The sequence below is a fragment of the Lingula anatina genome, chromosome 6 (assembly GCF_051362555.1).
Source record: "Lingula anatina isolate TDL-2025a chromosome 6, LinAna3.0, whole genome shotgun sequence".
Classification (NCBI taxonomy): Eukaryota; Metazoa; Brachiopoda; class Lingulata; order Lingulida; family Lingulidae; genus Lingula; species Lingula anatina.
In genome coordinates this window covers 9,436,162-9,456,421 of record NC_141772.1, presented here as the reverse complement: position 1 = coordinate 9,456,421, position 20,260 = coordinate 9,436,162, and the positions used below count along the sequence as shown (strand labels likewise).

Here is a 20,260-nt window from a genome sequence, read left to right as displayed (position 1 = left end):
TAGTTCACTTAGATCAAATTTACCCAGAGTGGACCATTTCCCAGCAAAGAAAGGGGTTCTTTCGAACTGCCCCCCCCCCCCCCCCCCCCCCCCCCCCCCCCCGCGGCTTCGGACCTGAAACCTAAATGGTCGAATTATTGGACCAAAATGATAAACCACATGGAATTTTGAATAAATGAAAAAAGGGTGGATTTTTAAAAGAACACTTTGGCAAAAATGTATCGAAAGCACTTTCAAAATTTGTTTTTATTTAGTCTTTGTATTCAGCATGTCACGTTGACTTTTGATTACAGCAACCAAGGCCACGCCGACCTAGACGCTGTCCATCTGTCTGACCGCTGTATCTGACTCGGCAACACGTGGACTTTATTCACCGGTTATTGTGTTAGCGGTCTCTGGCAATGGCTCTCATACAGGACAATCTATAGGTGTCCTTTATTGAGTCATCGGTCAGTTATGTTTATCTGAGTTCGTAAACGTGCATGGTTTACAACGTGCGTGGTTAACGACGTTCCCGATACGGAAAGGTTCAACACAGTCAAAGGTAATAATTTTAATTAGGCCTATAATAAATAAATTTATTAAAATTAAAATAAAATAAAGTTTACTAAAATAAATGTACGACGAATGAGTCGGTTTCACAGGCTGATCGAGGTTGCTTCTGTAAAGTTTGTAAAATTTAGGCCTATAAATACCCCCTTACACCTCCCTAGCTTCTGCTTCCTTCAACAGGTACTAGTACATGTAGGTCCTAACTGACAGCTGTGGGGAATGTAGGATTCAAAACTTTGAAAATTGGTCGCAAAATTTAATTTAATTAATAATAACATTTATTGATCTTTCAGCCCTACAGTTCATCTGAATGGTAGACAATATTATAGGATATAATAGGATATCACACAAAATGATAAAATTAAAAAAAAAGCAAAATCTCAAAGTGACGCTAATCTTAATTCGGATGCATATTTTAAGAATTTTCTTTTCTTTCTTTTTTTTTCTCACCCCTTTTCTATGGCGAGTTTCTGCGTTGAAAGTCTGAATTTAGAAATATATCCTTATATTTCTGTGGTATTGGCTTATTTTAATAAGACCTTTAATAGTCCGTAAACACAATCTTGCTCAATTTTTTACACAAAAGAATTTTACCGGTAGGGCCTATAAACAGTGTACCTCTAGCAGCGATTGTATCGTGTATATTTTTCTATCAATAATTCTTGGGCTTACTTAAGACAAAACATTCCCTCTACTTTCTATGATAAAACCATACCTTCTTAAAGAGATATGCCATACTTCCATTTCACTTTCATCAAACAATCCAATATTTTAATCTCTGCCTGTGACGTTACAGCCTGGTTAAAGAAAAGGGCCGAAACTGTCAGTAGTTCTAGCGCGGCGATCAATGTGGCTTGTCTTGGCAATGCGCTACCTAGCGAGCATTTTGTCTTCACTTTCGTTCACCATAGCAAACACAAAATCGTCAGTTTGGCATGAAATTGCGGGTACGCCTTCAATCAAGGACAGTTGTAGTCAGCCCAGAAAATGACGCGACTTTAGGAGTACTAAAGAACAACGTTGGAGAAGTTTTCAACTTGCAGGAGTAAGTGTAATTTGTAAAGCCCAATCGATGTCGCATAAGTGTGTGTGTGTGTATGTGTGTGCGTGTGTGTGTGTGTTGGCATACTGCACAAGTACCCGAATTTTCAGGTACTTTTAGCCATTAAGTTTAACTTTCCGTTTTACCTTGTCACTGTTCCTCCATGCTGACATATTTCAGAGATAGTTTTTTCCTGACTTTGAACGGCAAAGATCCCATAGAAGATGGTGATGACAAGAAATTAACAGAGCTGGGTGTAGTGTCAGGAGACTTGATCAAAGTGTTATTGAGGGCGGGTGTCCTGCCACCAGACAGTGTTAACACTGGGGCACCTGGTTCTTCAGGCCATGGAGTTGAACAGGTACTCTGTATATACATGGAAAGATATATTGCATTTTATTTGCCCTTACAAAAAATTTGCCTATCAAATGATTGCCTGATTATTTTCATTCATCACAAATAGAATCCACTTGAAAACTCAAATTGGCTCAAAACCCTGTAATATATAGGAATCCTACAGCAAGGGTCGTATAGGACATACTAACAGTACTTCCTATAGATGTTCTATAGGATGTCTGATAAAATTCCTGAAGTGTCTTGTAGGATTCCCATAGGAAATTTTTGTAATGATAGTTGTAATGTGTGTTGATAACAGGCTGATTTTTGGATGAACAGTAATAATACATGTGCTCGGGGTCAATTCTTAAATTCCATTCTTCTAAAATCAATTAAATCCATGCTCTTAGAGCCAAATGATCATTTTGGATGCAGTACCTACTGGTAGATAGGTTTAACTGTTAAATCTGTATAATACATGTGAACCATGCTAAAATAATTAAGCTGACTAAAAATAATGTAGCCGGTCTTTATTTTCTACATCCAGCCTTCAAGTAGCTCCACAACCACCCACAACCATGAACCCAGGCCAAGTCACAGTAATTCATCCACTGAGGGAAGCTCAGATGGTCAGAATAAGAGACTAAGGCCCTCACATAGTGATGTGGCAAATGTTGCCCCTAGGGGGTCAGATCCTGTGTCCCCTGGGCGGGGAGGTTTTGAAGAGGATATGGACACAGGTGGACAGTGTCTGGACACTGGGCAGTCCGAGGAGCATGTGGTTAATAGATATTTAGAGGAACCCATCCACTGCAGGTTGGTTAATACTACATGTTGTGTCTGGCAGGAAATATATAATTATCTGGCCCATAGGCAGCATTTTCAAAGTGGGTAACCAGGGTTCTTTTTCTGAAAAAAGTGGGCCTTAGCTACAAAACTGTCATGCATCTTTGATGGGTGTTTGGTGATGACGTCATCTGTCAATGTTCGGTTTTGTCAGACCTTGAATTCTTGGATATAAGATTGTCTTCTATGTGTATTGTATTGTATTGTATTGTATTAAACACATACATCTGATATTTCTTTTATTTTAAAACATATTTTACCATGTACAACCATGCATATTTTCTTATATGACTCTGTCCTAATAATTTTTTGATGCTCTGCCAATTTAGAGATTCCACCAACAGTGCCGTCCCGCATCTGTTACAGAGCACGTACCAGTCAGCGCAAGTGACCAGCAAGGCTGAGGCATTGTGGGTAGTACTTCACGTGTTAATGGTGGAAACTGGGTTCACGGCTGTCAGTCACGTGAGATATAATTATTGGATTTGGGTGTTTTTTGCTGAGATTAATTCAGAGTTCTGTTATGTCTAAAATACTTTTAGCCATTGCCAGTGTTCAAGGAGAATTCTTTTGCATTAGTAAAAATTTTTATGTAGGAAATTTACAAAGAAAACTTGTGACATTGGCAACGTTTGATTACTTTATCAACATACACATGTAAATGTGTGTGTGGACTGGTATGCATATGTTGTGTTGTGCTGTGTGTGTATGTGTTTTGTGTGTGTGTGTGTGTGTGTGTGTGTGTGTTTTTTATTGGATTATCCAGTTATAATCCATACATACTATCCATATCACCACAGGGCAGCAGTCGGCGCGACCCTGACAAGATGGACAAGGCCAGCACTTCCAGTTCTGAGCGGCATACATCTCAGCACATGCCTGAAGGCTGGAGGTCAGCTGGTGGGAGCTTTAAACTGACCTACTCACACCACTCGTGTCCAGAACTGACCTGCACGTTAGTGGGGGTGACCCTTGGGTCCACTCTTGCTATACATGGTAGGTTTTAGATAATAGGGCCTACATGTATGTACGTAGTAGGTTCTAGATTGCAGGACTTGTGCATTTGGTCAGTTCTTGTATGCAGGATCTATGCACCAAATACACACTGTTAGATTTTACTTCCAGACATATAACCATTTTTAAGATGCTCAAATTTAAGACTTCAAAACTAGATGGTTGTTTGTTCTTGCATGTTTAAGTTTGAAGCAGTCAGAGCACCGTTTGTCCATATAACTTATTTTTTCAGATTACATCAACAAAACAATTCTTGGGATGTGTGCGGTAGTACATCAATTTTAGTTGAATTTAATGAAAAATACCACAATTTGAATTCATTTCTGTTCTATATGCTCTACAGGTCTGATATCTGAGGATGGGGACACCTGTGACATGACCATGAGTGTGACAGACTATATGAGGGACACACCCTGTGGTAAAATTTTACATTAAATGTTCTTTCCACACTTAGAATTGAGAGTCCTGATCATGTGAACTGCATGTGTCACATTTTAGTTTTATATAACTCTTATTTTTTTCTTTTATTTGCTGTGGTATGGTATTGAATAGAATACAGAAAAGCTGGTGATTTTACACAAGTATGTTAGAAACAAGAGGAGGCATGTTAATCTGATTGCATTCAGCGAGAGTCCCCATGGAGTTAGTGTGCACTGGCCAGTGTGGTATATCTATTGCAAATGTACCCTAAGATTCAATGTAAAATGACAGTCCAAGTGGAGGTGGAGATTTCATTGATTTTCTCATTTTAGATGCATGTCAAGCTTTCCGACAGTTGCCAAAATTATCTCGACTCTTCAAGGACAATATTGCCTATGTTTTATTAGGAAGACTGAGACAAGGTAGGTAAATAAGCAGCTAAGATATTGTTGGTAATTTTATTGATGTTTTTTTTTTTTTTGCTTTATGGTTCAGTATTTAATGTATGTTTGCATTTTTTAGGTGTCATTCAAGATTGAAAACTGTATCAAACTTTATTTTACATTCATGTTAAATTGAAATAAAAAGTGTTAAAAGAGTTTTAACTGATTTGAAACACGTTTACAACTTTGCATTTTAATATAACAAAGTTTATAGGATGTGACGTCAAAGAAAAAATACATTGAGTTGCCTCTAGATACATGCACTAGAACTGCATTACTATTCTTCTTCAGCATTAAGTCTACCAACACTTCATGGCTTCATGGGACTTCTCCCAGAGTTGAAGGTAAGTGCTCAATACCTTTTCCTTGCTTAGGGCTCTTGAAACTGTGGATCTACCTAGGTCGATCCAACTCTGTGGGTACCCGTGCTGAATGCAGGTTGTTTAATAAACAAGCACACCTCTTGGTGTTGAGTAGAAAACAGAAAAGATGGTGATTACATGAGTATGCTGGAAACAAGACGAAGAGTCTTAATCTGTTCAACTGATTACAGTGAGCGAGAGTCTCTGCAGAGTTACCTACATGTATATTGGTAGACTAATAGTTTTAATGTGAATGATCCCTTAGATGTATGGAGAATGAGATGCAGTTCTGTAATTACTGTCTTTCATTGCACACTTGCAGTCATGTGAACACACTGAAGCCCTGTCATATATTTTACTTTGAGACAAGGTGCAATAATGATAATAATAAATTAAAGATAATATCAGTTTTGATATATCTAATTGCTTTTTGTTGGATTAATTAAATTTCTTTTTGTAGTTGAGAAATAGCTGGAATATGTCTAGTGTTAATATGCTTTTTTTATGTACAGACACAGATGTGTCTGTACATATTGCCATCACCTGTGTCTGTCGTCGCCGATGCCGTCGCCGTGCACTTTCCTTGTAAACACGATAAGTGGAAGGCAGTTTTGCTTTTTGGCTGTATATTTACAGAGCTGATGAATATTCATAAAACGCAGGTCAAGTTCGAAAATCAGCATGATCGGGCCATTATTGTAGAAGTTATACTGTTTTTTCACTTTTCAGCATATATGCAACCTTGTAAACACATTTTAAGGAAAACCGTTAGGCCTGTTGTCATGAAACTCACAGGAGTAATCAATCTTACTAAAACACAGGTCAAGTTCGAAAATCAGCATGATTGGGCCACTATTTTAGTAGTTATGCGGTTTTTTTCGTTGTTCAGCATATATGCAACACTGTAAACACAATATAAGAAAAAAAGAAAGCCCAATTGTCATTAAACTCACAGGAATGGTCAGTCTTACTAAAACGCAGGTTGAGTTCGAAAATCAGCATAATCGGGGCATTATTTTAGAAGTTATGCATTTTTTTTTTCATTTCCTCAGATTTCCTCAGATTTAATTCTTAGGCATGTTAATAGCCTTATTATTTAAGTAATAAGATACGTAAAAGTGTTTGTTTGACATTTCCTGCATCTTTACAACATTGTTAGTTGATTATTTAAAAATGATGGTAAACTTGTTATCGTGTATTGTGTAATAAAGTGTCAAAAATGGAAATAAACTCATATCATTGCAGTTTGTCAGATTCAATCATTCACTATGTTCAGAATCTCAGAATGGAAGAAATTGGACATTTAACACTGTTCTATTGATATTTTTCACATCTCATCAATTTTCTTAGTTGATCATATAAAAATGGCAGTAACCTATTAATTTTGTTTTATGTTAAATAAGTGTTAAAAATGGAAATAAACCCATTTCAGAACAGTGCAGTCTTGTTTACATTTTGGCATTTTTAAGGTGTGACTTTGAAGTTCCATGGGCCTAAAAACCTTTGTTAGTCACGTTTACTATTTGTCCATGATACTAATATTTTATTATTAAAAATTGATGGTCATTATGCTGTTTAACATTATGTAATATTGCATCAAAATTTGAAAAAAAACTATCTTGGACACTGCTCCCATGATGGCCATTTAAGAAAAACTATGTCACTTACTGTTCTCAAACAGTACAGTTAATATGTACAGATGTGTCTGTACATATTGCCATCACCTGCGTCTGTCGTCGCCGTCATTGCCGTCACTGTCGCTGTCGCCGGCGCCATGCACTTTCATTGTAAACATGATAAGTGGAAGGCAGTTTTACTTTTTGGCTGTATATTTACAGAGCTGATGAATATTCATAAAATGCAGGTCATGTTCGAAAATCAGCATGATTGGGCCATTAATGTAGAAGTTATGCTGTTTTTTCACTTTTCAGCATATATGCAACACTGTAAACACATTTCAAGGAAAACCAATAAGCTTTTTGTCATGAAACTCACAGGTCCTGGAGTAATCGATCTTACTATAACGCAGGTCAAGTTCGAAAATCAGCATGATCAGGCTACTATTTTAGTAGTTATGCTTTTTTTTTCACTTTTCAGCATATATACAACACTGTAAACACAATATAAGAAAAACAGATAGGCCAATTGTCATTAAACTCACAGGAGTGGTCATTCCTGCTAAAACGCAGGTTGAGTTCATAAATCAGCATAATTGGGGGCATTATTTTAAAGAAATGCAGTTTTTTCACATTTCCTCAGATTCAATTATTAGGCATGTAAACAGTTTCATTATTGAACTAATAAGATACGTAAAAGTGTGTGTTTGGCATTTCCTGCAATTTTACAACATTATTAGTTGATTATGTAAAAATGATGGTAAACTTGTTATCGTGTATTGTGTAATAAAGTTTCAAAAATGGAAATAAACTCATATCATTGCAGTTTGTCAGATTCAATCATTCACTATGTTCAGAATCTCAGAATGGAAGAGATTGGACATTTAACACTGCTCTGTTGATATTTTTCCCATCTCATCAATTTTCTTAGTTGATCATATAAAAACGGCAGAAAACTGTTAATTTTGTTTTATGTTAAAAATTGTTAAAAATGGAGAAAAAAAAACATTTCAGAACAGTGCTGTCTCGTTTACATTTTGGCATTTTCAAGTTGTGACTTTGAAGTTCCATGGGCCTGAAGACCTTTGCTAGTCACATTTTCTGAATATCCATAATACTAATATTTTTTTATTTAAGTTGATGGTCATTAAGCTGTTAAACATTATGTAATATTGCATCAAAATTTGAAAAAAAAAAACTATTTTGGGCACTGCTCCCATGATGACCATTTAAGAAAAACCATGTCATTTACTGTTCTCAAACTTACAGGAAAGAAACATGGGACTAAAATACAGCTTCAGTAGGAAATACAGTCTGTTTGGTAATTCTTACTGCCAGTTAAACAGTTATTTTGTGAAAATTTAATTTTTCACATATTGGCATTTTCAATGTGTGACTTTGAAGTTCCACGGGCTTGAAGACCCATGCTAGTCACATTTTCTAAAAAATAAATGAATTTTTTAATGGCCAAGTTGATTTTCTTTAGCTAGGGAACTTGGCTATTATCTTTTCAGTAGGATGGGATTGGAGAGCAGGTGATTTATTGAAACATAAAAAAAGGTTTGTTTTGTTTGTATATTAGGTTCTTATAATGAGTTACTTGGATGCCCCATCGCTGTGTGTCATGGCGCGGGTGTGTAAGGAACTGAAGACGATGACAAGAGAACCATCTCTTTGGAGGCGGTTGTATCTCAAAACTTTTGGAAGTACGTGAAATGATAGCACTGTTAAATTTATTTATAAGGACATTTTTCTGTAAAAATCAAAAACTTGTGTCTATAGTTGCATTTAGATTTTACTTATTATTGTTGCTGTGTACAGAATAACCTCTGCTGAATCCATTGGGCAGAAAACTTTGTTTATAAATATTATTTGGTATTTCCTCAAACATTCCAGTTTCAGTGGGTTTTGTTGCTTGCCCAGGACATTTTCTCGACCTCTTATTTATTTCTTTATATATTTCTTTCTTTATTTATTTTAATTTTGTGTGCTGGCTGCAAATTGGTCCACCTTAACTGTCAATTTTAATAGGGGTCGTGAAACGAGCCTTTACCCTCATTTTTACAATATTTTGTTCTGTAAGAAGTCTTGAGCATTTATCTGTTATTGCTGTTTACATAATCAACATAAAATAATCTTCCTTGCTTTCAGGTTACAGGGACAATAGCTTGTCACATAATTGGTATCAGGTAAGTTTAGATGAAGAAATCGAGTGTTATAAATATTGCTAGCCTAAGAATTAAAAGAAATCCCAATATCTGGAACATGGCTATATTTGATTAATTTCATATAGGTAATTAAGTTGTTATTTAAGGCAAAAGAATTGGGGAAACGCTGCTTTAACATTCTTTCAGTTGTACAAGCAGAGATATCTTGAAAGAAAAGCCGCCAGGGAGCAGGTCAGGTTGGTCCTTCCTGGAATGCCTCATCGTTTTGGCGTACCACCCCTGCCTTTTGCCCCCGGGGTCCACCCCCCAGGGTTCAGGGGAGGAGACTATGATCTTGATCCGTTTGGTGGTAGGTAGAATCAAGGAGTTATAACTCTTATAACTCCTTGGTAGAATTCAGGTTGTTATCAATTAGGTTGGCTGTGTGTGTGTGTGTGTGTGTGTGTGTGTGTGAGTGCATGTGTGTTTTTGTGTGCACGAGTTTTAGAAGGAAGAATATGAAGCATGGCGATTAGTGTGTGATAGTGAGCGGGATTTCGCACGGGTGTGGCTTTAGGAGAGAGTGTAGAAAAAATGGTTTAAGCATGTGTGTGTGTGTGCGCGCTTTTGAGTATTTTTGCTTGCACCATTTTTGCTATGCATACGCAATTGTACATCCCTCAAAGTCCACAAACTCAATACAAGGTAGATGGTAGGGTATATCCGTGAATAATATAATGGCCATTTTCAATTTCCTTGTTCCGACAAACATAACAAATCAACCTCCCAGCAATTTTCTTTTCATAGTAACATTGGCCTTATATAAATTATTAAGAAGGTTAGGCTTCGTTCACATGCAATGTCTATTTTCTAAATTCTATTTTCTATTTGCGGCATGTCTTATGATCACGGTCTGTGCACTGAATATCCCGCGGCGTAATTACTGGCAGCGCGAGCCAGTTACTATAAGTTACTATAAGTAACTGGCTCGCGCTGCCAGTAATTACGCGGCGGGATATTCAGTGCACAGACCGTGATCATAAGATAGCGCGAATAGAAAATAGAATTTAGAAAATAGACATTGCATGTGAACGAAGCCTTATTTTCGTTCCAGGAAGTGGGCCAGTCTTCAGCCTCCCACAGCCCAGATTTGACCCTCTCCTGGGCCCGGGGTTGCTTCCAAGACCACGCCCTGGACCGGGAGTAAGAAACCCAAGACCTTCGTACGGTGGTGGCGGCTTCGGGCCAAGATTTTTCTAAAGACTTCTCTGTTGATCTTTAAAGGCGTCAGTTGATCTGTTATTTGTTTTAATAAAAGGACCGATGGTTATTCCGTACATTGTTTGTTTGTTGTAAAAAAATAGAAGTGCAATATTCTACATGTTTTATATGTATGTAATGTTTTGCCTTTTTGACATCTACTCCCCTCTAGAAAAATATTTTATAAAAATCGAATAAAATGTTTTGGAGGTAACCTTTAGCCACACAATGTAAGTGGAATATTCATGTTTTGGTAGGGCTGGCTAAAATTAATTTATAAAAAAAGCAAAATGTAACACGTTTTTTAGTATTTTAAAATTTGTAAAAATTAATGAGAACAAAAAGAAAGTTAATAAGAAGCTATTGTTATTAGCTCGGCAGAAATTTAGCAAAATTCGTTCGTCTTTCAACTCGTAATGTCTTTCATTTCAAACACAGTTCAGCAAATGTTGCACAAATTTTAATGTAGAAGCGTGTTGATATTTTGCCGGTCGGCTTTACCCGTCTAGCAGACGTTCACGTTTTCAAAGCTGCCGACTTTACTGCACTGAGCCTGCAGGGTGTTAATGAGGCTGTTGGGAATGGCAAGTTTACAAGCTGCTTTGGTCGCTCCAAAATAGCTGCCAACGACGTTCACCACCAGACCACAGATACGGTCTTCAGACACGTTGTCGCAGCTGAGAACTCTGCTGATGACGCTCTCGATGGCGTCGCAGACCTTGGTCCTGAGACTCCTCTTGAATTCTTCATCTTCCATCAACATGCGGGCTGAAAAGGGGAAGTTACGAAGTTGAAGGAACTAGGTTTTAACGTAACGATTTTTTTTTTGTAATGGAAAGATTCATTTTGTCTACAAAATTGGTTTCTAAGGAACTTTTGTAAAGGAGATCGAATGAATTTGAATAAACGTGTATTCAACAGCATCAAGGCACGTTGCAATTGAAACGAATACTAGCAATGCGTTCAGTCAGATCGTTCATGTATAACAAGCTGTGTTGATGATCCCTTGAGTAGTGTAGGCACATTATAGGGTGACATTTAATTACAACTCGATTTAAAAATTACAGTTTGACAATTCATGTATACCATGACTAAAAAGAGCTAGTCTAAGATTTAAACGCCAGTATTTGTAAATCCCTCTTACCCACTCTCTCGTCAAGTGTCTTGGCGGACGCAAATGTCGCGGCAAGGCAAAGTACAACAACGCACAGAACCTTCATCTTAACGTTGACTGAAACTGAAGATGAGACAATAATATTTAAAGAACATTTTGAACATTTAAAAGAAAAGTTGCGACGGACATTTGAATTGATGTTAAAATAATGACGCTCTGATTTTGATAATATCCCAAAGTTATATTTTTGTGTCTACAATCATGTATCCTGCTTGGCTATGTATTTTCTTTTTCGGAAATATTAATTAAAGCAATAAAGTCCGTCTAATAAAAGTACCCATTGCCCATATTACTTTTTGAAATGTGCCTGATGAGTAGGCGATCTAATTGAGTGACAGGCATTCAAAACTAGATTAATTCATTAGAAATTTAGGTTTAAAACATAGAAGCCAAGTCGATGTGGTTAATCAATAATTTGTGGTTAGGAGGGATAAATTTATCGAGGAAAATTTGATTTGGAAGAAAAATCTATTGACTATATGACGATCGTCGTCACATTTTTTCGTACGTTTTCACTGCATTGTATCTATATTGTATCTATTCATCGGCGTAATTACCTACCTGGAAGACGGGTGTGAACAGCGCAAATATCTATTAACCGCAGGAACAGTGTGTCAATCTTCACGGAGAAGCCCCAATTTATATCCCTGGCCGTAGCTCGGCTCCAGCAGGCGTGCCTTAACGTAGGAGTCGATCACGCGTGTGTCTACAGCACCCTGTCTTTGAGTTCATTGTTAGGTGGCGAAACTGGCAAATTTGATTTGCTATCAGGTGAGGAACTTTTCTGAATGTCGGGGTGATCGTTTCCCCTTCATGTTTTTCGTGACTTTTTAAGCCTCATATCTCGAAACTATCTCTGAAGATTGAGCCGCAGACCCGAACGTCCCAAAAGTGAGGTCAGTTTAAGGATACGGGAGATTAAGCTGTCTGATGCGTGTATCAACCATTTGTAAACCCCCCTTTCCACTGGGCGGGATCCTTTCTGCGTTCTTTGAGGGACCATGGAACTGGCCAGGCCGCCGTTGGACGCTCAAAGAACGCACGGTGATCGCTAAGATCGCACAAAAAACGTTCAAGCATCGCAGGGGACCCCATGATCGTCGCGAAGTTATGCGCATGTCCTCAAGAATCGCACAGGGAACGCAATGGAGGATGGACGCTGCAAGTACATGCAGGTCGCTCAAGAGACGCAGAGAGGGCGCACACGCATCGCCGTGGTAGCAGAAAGGAGGCACAAGCATGGTTTGGTTGCAGAATGAATGTTCAACGATCGGCCTGTTTTCGGCAAGTAAAGTATTATATTTTACTCTCTTACGGGGCCTCACTAGGTGTTTTTCACCAGAGACAGGAAATCTTAGGGTAACAGCTACTACTGGTCTCATACCAGCCTCCAGTTGGTATTTTTCCCCTAAAATTCTTGAACCGATCCATATTTGAGGGCAATTATAGAACGAACATTTTGGGTTTTTTTTTCAAGATGTAGTTCTTGTCGCAATTTTTTGCAGATTCAAAAATTCTATATCTTGTCAGCCTGCCTTTCTCGTCTTCGGCCCCTGTCCATCCGTCTTATAAGGACAACAATGATAATATGGCTTATTATCAGTCCATGCAGACCAGTATTATTGTAGTTGAAAGCATTATTGTAGTTGAAAAAAAGGCTATTCCTAATTATACGTTTCGTTTTCTGGAGATGTTCTTAATTGGGTGACCAGGGTGATCGAGTTAGAACTGATGGAAAAATATAAAGGGTCAGAATAAATTGAACGACGACCAAACAACGACAAAAAAGCCATTTAACTTGCACAGTTTTAAACTACCCCAATAGATTGTTAAGTAACACCTACCTTTTACATATTCTCGGTAATATTTCAAAAATTTTAAAAAGATGGGGATTTTGTTGAATAATAACTATTTAGAAATGATTGGAGAATTTATTTTAAAAGAGTTAAAGAGTGTAGTGCATTAACTGTTACCCGTTTTAATCGGTAACGTCTAGTCACCGAGAAAAGACATTCGTGTTGTCCTGAGCAATTTTTTTTTTAGTCACTAGACCTTCTGTTTAACCGAGCCAATGTGATGGTCGTCTTGAGCACGTGGCGTCCTGCACATTCACCGCCCCCCCCTCCAACTCCAACAGGAGTGTAAAACACCCATCAGCTGGAAGCCGTTTATTTTGTTTTACCAAATGTATTTTGAGGTGAGTGTCGTTGAAGATTGTCTGTGATGATAGAACGCCAAAGTCACGTTTTATCTATAGAGTTTCAGGACAACTTTAAAGAAGAATTTAAAACTTTCATTTTCAAAAAAGTTTTATAACTGATTTCACTGGCTGTTATCTTAACATTGTGCTATCTATCTTAAATTTTAACTGTCCATATATTTATTTATATTAAACCACACATTTTGATATCTTAACATGTTAACTGCCTATTTATTACTTATTATCTTTATTCATCTAATTCTGTTCATTTTACCCATGTAAAGTCTACTAAACATTTTCTGCGGATTTTGGAATATAATAATAATAATATTTGTTATTATTATTATTATTATTATTATAATTATTATTATTATTATTATTATTATTTGTTCCAACATGGTAATTCACAAAACTTGACAGCAACTGAAAGGAGCGTTTTTTGCCAGAAAAGGTCTAATATGCACCAAAATTTGATCTAGACTCTATCGCCCGTATTCTATAAGGTCACTCACACTCACACTCTACTCACACTTAACTGAGTTTCACTCAAGTGTGGCTGAAGAGTAACTCAAGTGTGAGTGTGAGTGTGATCTCAATAAAATGAGTGACTACTCACACTCATTGAATGTTACATGTGTTCACTTTCACTAAGCTCACTCAACTGTGACTCAGTTAAGTGACACTTGAGTAATAGTTCCTTGTATTGAGTGTGCATATCACTTTAGTCAGTCTGACTGCTGTCACCATGTCCAGACAATACTTCTCTGAGCTAGAGAAGTCTCTACTGACTGAATTTAATAGTGGACAAAAACAAATCCGTTCTGGAATGTAAAAAAAATGACTTCAAAATGATCAAGCAGAAAAACGATACATGGGAAAGCTTGTCAGAGGAGTTCAACTCGCAAAGTGGGGTGAAGAAACGGGACAGCAAGCAACTAAAAAAATGCTGGGAAAATATAAATTCTAGGGCTAAGAAGTCTATTGCAAAGGAAAAGAGGGAAGCAAAGCTGACTGGTGGCGGTCGAAGAAGGGTTGCGGATGAAACTGCCTCTGCTGTAGCAGCCATTATACCATCACAGATCGACAGTTTGTCCAACCCCTATGATAATGACAATGTGGAGCAAGGTATTTATTCGTAGTAGTTACCTAGAATGCTGTTTATTATTACTGCTATTGATGATATTGTAATCGCCTGTATAAATAGATTGTCATATTTTCCGCACACTATTAAGTTATTTGAATGTTTATGACAAAGTATAACTGTAAAATGGTTACTTTATTGCAATACTTCATTACAGATAAACAAGATGCTGTACGCGACGATCAGCATGACATTCAACATGATAGCCATGTTGATGATGAACCCACTCCATCAACTGTCACTATTACAGATCTAGATGAGACTGGAAAGCAACCCAGGAAAACCCAGGTCACTCCTGCTCAATCCCGATGCTTGGCAATGCAGCAAGAACAACACCGTGCTGAACTCGAGTACCTGAAGAAGAATATGGAGTACATGTACATGGAAGAAGAACTTAAAAGAAAAATGGAAGTGCTTGATGCTGAGTTAAGTTACTGGAATAAACAGGGCGAAAAGAAGAAGAAAACTGAAATCCAAATGCGTGATGAATCAGTAGATGCTTAAAGAACTGCTGCCATTATTGTATGATTTGGTATTGACTCAATAAATAGTTCACGCAAATACTTACTTTGTTGTTGTCCTTTTATGAGAAATGTTGCTGTATTATGGTACGTCTGGCTGCATTGCCCAATCCTCTAGCTGGAACAGGAAACTGCTACAACTTGGTTCGGTGCATTCTGCGGAGGTGGCTCATCCATGGGGTCATTCCTGGCTCTTACAAAGTTATACAGAGTTGCCGTGGCGATAATGATGGTCAAAGTGGTCTGTAGTTTTGTGCGAAGGGACATGCTGAGGCAGGGAAACAAATGTACCAAACATTCGTTCAACTGTGTTTCGGGTACGTATCTGAGAAGCATTGTAACAACGCTCTGGCCTTGTAAGTGGGTTTATTATTGGAGTCATCAAATATGGACGACACGCGTAACCCCCATCGCCTAGCAGAATACCTTCTATATCCCCTCTTTCAAGTTGTGCACACAGATGACTGTTGTCAAATATTCGTGCATCATGTACACTGCCAGGCCACCGGGCCACGATATGCAACATCTCCAAATTGGAACCACATACAGCCTGAACGTTGATAGAGAAGTAGCCCTTCCGGTTTCTGTACAGTTCTGCATCCACACCACCTGGAAATGGTATTTTGATGTGAGTGCAGTCGATAGACCCACAACGCCTGGAAAACCGGCTATCCTCCAAAATCCTAGCTTCATATTTTGAAGTTCTTGTCCTTCAGGAAACCGTATGAATTGTGGTTTAAGCGAAGCAATACCTTCTGATACTCTTTTGATGATACGACTTGCAGATGACTGGGAAATGTCACAGAGATCTCCACAAGCCATCTGGAAGGTGCCAGTGGCATAGAAACGCAGTGTAAGTAGCAGCTGTATATCTGCAGGGATTGGATTGCCTCTTTCATTATGAGGGGCTATCATTGGTGTTACCAAACGCAACAATTCCTGGAAGGCGTCTTTGGTCAGTCTGTAACGTCTTCTGAACTCCTCGTCAGTGTACTTTTCATAGTCAAAATTGTACTCTCTTCGCACTTGACCGCCAACATGTTGTAATCTATTATTGTTTTCAATTATATTTAGCCACACATCCGCCATTTTGGTAAACAAACATTGAACTGAGTGAATGTTGAGGGAGGTGTACCACACACTCAACCATCACTCAAAATTAATAACTTGAATGAGTGTGAGTGAGGTCTGTGGAAGGTTCAAGTCTGAGGTAAACCTTTCACTCATTGAGTCTTGAGTGACACTCATTGAGTGTCAAGTGGCACTCTATGAGTGTGAGTGTGAGTGACCTTATAGAATACGGGCGTATGTCATTTTATAAGTTAGGTCAGCTGAGGGGGTAACAGAATCTATTTCTCCAGAATTCAGAAAATAGACACCCCACTTCCTTTAAAATTGCTGCCGGCAATAGGCCTGTACTTTGAAGCTGCGGTCGGTAAACTTACAACTATTCATAATTGCAAGTGCCCAATTTAAACTCTTAGTGGAAGCACGTGGGAAAGACAGGGGTAATATCCGGTAATTGTTCCACGTACGCCAAAGTATTTCATTTTGACTTGAAACAGTCTTTTACTTGATAAGTTTGAAAATATTATATGTATGAAATGTTTTGTCTTTTTGACACTCCCCCCCCCCCTCAGAAAAATACTTCTTATACAAATTTCCAATTAATTGTTTTAGAAGTAAGCTTAAGCAACACAATTTAAGTGGAATGATAAAATATTGGTAGGACTGGCTTAAACTGATAAAAACGCAAAATGCAACTCGTTTTTAAAATATTAATATTGGCAGAAATTAATGAAGACTAAAGCAAGAAAATTAATAATAAGCTGCTGTTGTTATTAGCTCGGTAGAAATTGAGCAAAATTCACAAATATCAAGTAAGGGCTACTCGGCCCGAACAAAATGCCCACCCAAATTAACATGGTCTGTTAAGCTAGTATACTCGTTCGCTCTTCATCTCGTAATGTTTTCTATCTCAAACACAGTTAAAGAAATGTTGCAAAAATTTTAATGTAGAAGCGTGCTAACATTTTGCTGATCGGATTTGCCCGTCTAGCAGATATTCACGCCGTTAAAGGTGCCGTATATCTTGCACTGATTTTTCAGGTCTTCAATGGACTTGTCGGGAATGATAGCTTTACAAGTTGCTTTGGTCGCTCCAAAATAGCCGCCAACGGCTTTCACCACCAGATCACAGATAAAGTCCTCACTCACGCTGTCGCAGCCTAACTTGACGATATCAGGGATTAAAGAGTTGATGACGTTCTCGATGGCGTCGCAGATCTTGGTCCAGAAACTCCTCTTGAATTCTTCGTCTTCCATCAGCATACGGGCTGAAAAGGGGAAGTTACAAAGTTGCGGGGAATTGGGTTTTAATTTTTTTGCCAATAGAATGGCTTTTCCTTTTGTCTATATTTTGTCTACAATTTTTGTGAAGGGAATAGAACGAATTTGAATGATCGTGTCTTCAACAGTAACAAGACACTTTGCAACAAATATTAGTAATCCGCTCAGTAAGACCTAGCAAGTTGTGTTGATAAGACCTTGAGTGTAGTGTAGGCACGTTAGGGTGGTATTCAGGGGCGGATTTAGACCGTCTTCTGGGTCTTCCAGAAGACGGTCAGATTTTCAAGTTTATATTGTCAGGTATCTAATGTTTTCTGTCGGAAGACGGTCAAAAATGGAGGATGGATCAACAAAGATAATTTGGAAGACTGTCAGAAAATATCTCTGGATCCGCCCCTGGTATTCAATTAAAAATCTATTTAAAATTACAGTTTGACACTAATAAATACCGTGACTAAAAAGAGCTAATTTAAGAGTTAAACGCCAGTATTTGTGAATCTCTCTTACCCACTCTCTCGTCAAGAGAATTGGCGGACGCGAATGTCGCGGCAAGGCAAAGTACAACAACAACGCACAGAACCTTCATCTTAACGTTGACTGAAACTGAAGATGAAACAAGAATGAGACATTTAAAAGAAAAGCTGCGACGGATATTTGAATTGTTGTTTTAAAGATCGACTCTGCGTTTGAAATTGTCCCGAAATAATATTTTTGTGTCCACAGTCAGGTATCCTGTTGAGCGATTATCTTTCATAATTCAGAAAAATTAATTAAAACGAGGAAATCCCGCTAATAAAAGTACCCACTGTCTATATGTCCTTTTGAAATGCACGGGAAGACAAGGCGATCTAAAAATCCCTCTAATACAAGTACCCATTGTCCATATTACCCCTTGAGATGTGCCGGATGAGAAGGTGGTCTAATTGAGTGACCAGTCATTTAAAACTAGATTACTTTATTAGAAATTTAGGTATAAAACATCGAACCCAAGGGTCGATCAAAAATTTGTGATTAGGAGGGAAAAAAACCTATCCAAGAAAAATTTGATTTGGCGAGAAAATCCCAGATAGGAAACCTTTGACTTACTGACGTTTGTCGTAACTTTTTTCGTAAGTTTCTTTCTCCCTTTCATAGCATAATTTCATTAAAAAGAAATAAACGGACATGCCTCAGTTCAGAGGCACGGTTCCTGAATGTGATAAATATAATAAAGTAGGCCTTGACGCATAAAGTCAATGAAATAGAAGAATGTGTAAAACAAATACGAATGTCTATTTCTCGGGGTAAGAACCTACCTGGAAGAAGAATGTGATCAGCGTTAATATCTGTTAACCGCAGGAACAGTGTGCCTATCTTCACGGAGAAGTCCCATTTTATATCCCCCTGGAGACCCTGACCGTGGCTCGCTTCCAGAAGCAACTCACTACAGGCGCGCCTTGTCGTAGGAGTCGATCACGCGTGTCTACAGTACCCTGCATTTGAGTTCATTGTTAGGTGGTGAAACCGGCAATTTTAATTTGCCACCAGGAGATAAACTTTTTTGAATGTCAGGGTGATCATTTCCCTACCATGTTTTCGTGACTTTTTTAAGCCTCATATCTCGAAACTGTCTCTGAAGATTGAGCCGCAGACCCGAACTTCCCAAGAGCGGGAATTAAGCTGTCTCTACGTGTATCGACCATTTGTAAAACCCCCTTTACACATCTGCGTCCTTTGTGGGACCATGGAACTGGCCTGGTCACCTTTGGACGCTTAAAGAACGCTCGATGATCGCTAAGATCGCACAAAGAACGTTCAAAGAACGTTCTGATAGCAAATTAAAATTGCTTGTATGACCACACAACAACGAAATCAAAGATAGGGTGCTGCAGACAGGTGTGACGGACTCCTACGCTAAGGCGCGCCTGCAGCGGGTTGCTTCTGGAACCGAGCCACGGCCAGGGTCTCCAGGGGGGTATAAATTGGGACTTCTCCGTGAAGATCGGCACACTGTTCCTGCGGTTAACAGATATTGACGCTGATCGCATTCTTCTTCCAGGTAGGTTCTAACGCCGAGGAATAGACATTCGTATTTTTTTTACATATTCTTCTATTTTAACTTGACTTATTAAAAATTTCGTGTCAGGACCTACTGTTTATATAAGTTTCACATCGTGCCTCTAAAGTGCAGACATGCCCGGTAATTTCCTTTTAATGAAATTATGCAATGAAAGGACACAGGCCCAGGCCAATTATCTGTAACATGATTTTTTTAAAATCTAGGTTTATATCTATTGCTGCATTTTCCTCGATAAATTTATTACCTCGTAATCACAAATTAATGATCGATCTTATCCTTGGACTTGAGTTCGATGTTTTATATCAAGTTTTTAAATAAAGTACTGGTCACTCACTTAGATTGCCTTGTCATCCCGTGCATTTTAAACAAAAATATGGACAATGGGTTCCTTTATGAGAGGTGTTTTATCGTTTTAATTAATTTATCCGAATTAGGAAAGATGCATAGCTGAGCAGGATACGTGATTGTGGACACAAACATATTACTTTGGGATATTTTCAAACGCAGAGAGTCGATCTTTAAAACAGCAGTTCAATTGTTCGTCTCAACTTTTATTTTAAATGTTCGAAATGTATTTTAAATATACTTGTCATGTTCAGTTTCAGTCAACGTTAAAATGAAGGTTCTGTGCGTAGTTGTACTTTGCCTCGCCGCAACATTCGCCTCCGACAAGTCCAGACCACATTTTTGATCGCAGAAGGGACGCAGAAATGACGCCGTCCAGCATGAATGGGCCTCAAGGTCGCAGGATAAAAATGATTGAAGAGCAGGAGCAATA

At 38.3% G+C, this 20,260-nt stretch overlaps 2 protein-coding genes across 3 annotated transcripts; one reads left to right on the top strand and one right to left on the bottom strand.

Moving 5' to 3' along the window:
* Positions 1-1,409: 1,409 nt before the first annotated feature.
* On the top strand, positions 1,410-10,115 carry LOC106161479 (F-box only protein 7). Of its 2 annotated transcripts, none has more exons than XM_087016413.1 (12): positions 1,410-1,597; positions 1,775-1,955; positions 2,478-2,746; positions 3,106-3,241; positions 3,577-3,772; positions 4,134-4,208; positions 4,543-4,632; positions 4,945-4,997; positions 8,214-8,337; positions 8,783-8,820; positions 8,986-9,148; positions 9,893-10,115. In XM_087016413.1, exons 1-12 carry the CDS (start codon positions 1,488-1,490, stop codon positions 10,036-10,038), a joined length of 1,581 nt encoding a protein of 526 aa, XP_086872539.1. In that variant the 5' UTR covers positions 1,410-1,487; the 3' UTR covers positions 10,039-10,115. The 2 variants fall into 2 exon arrangements, with proteins under 2 accessions (XP_086872539.1, XP_086872540.1); XM_087016414.1 differs by having other exon boundaries at positions 8,986-9,152; positions 9,897-10,115.
* Positions 10,116-10,387: 272 nt separating this feature from the next.
* Positions 10,388-18,801, bottom strand: LOC106161480 (uncharacterized). Its single transcript, XM_087016418.1, has 3 exons — positions 18,719-18,801; positions 17,931-18,026; positions 10,388-10,806 (listed from the first exon to the last, which is right to left on the bottom strand). The coding sequence occupies exons 2-3, from the start codon at positions 18,007-18,009 to the stop codon at positions 10,544-10,546; spliced, it is 342 nt and encodes a 113-aa protein (XP_086872544.1). The 5' UTR covers positions 18,010-18,026; positions 18,719-18,801; the 3' UTR covers positions 10,388-10,543.
* Positions 18,802-20,260: the final 1,459 nt, after the last annotated feature.

Bases quoted from the DNA above. Each gene is read 5' to 3' on its own strand.
- LOC106161479 (XM_087016413.1), top strand. From the start codon at position 1,488: ATGAAATTGCGGGTACGCCTTCAATCAAGGACAGTTGTAGTCAGCCCA. The intron at 1,956-2,477 runs GTACTCTGTATA...TTCTACATCCAG, and splicing joins CAGGCCATGGAGTTGAACAG to CCTTCAAGTAGCTCCACAAC. The intron at 3,773-4,133 runs GTAGGTTTTAGA...TATGCTCTACAG, and splicing joins GTCCACTCTTGCTATACATG to GTCTGATATCTGAGGATGGG.
- LOC106161480 (XM_087016418.1), bottom strand. From the start codon at position 18,009: ATGAAGGTTCTGTGCGTTGTTGTTGTACTTTGCCTTGCCGCGACATTC. The intron at 10,807-17,930 runs GTAAGAGAGATT...TCCCCTTTTCAG, and splicing joins TTCTCTTGACGAGAGAGTGG to CCCGCATGTTGATGGAAGAT.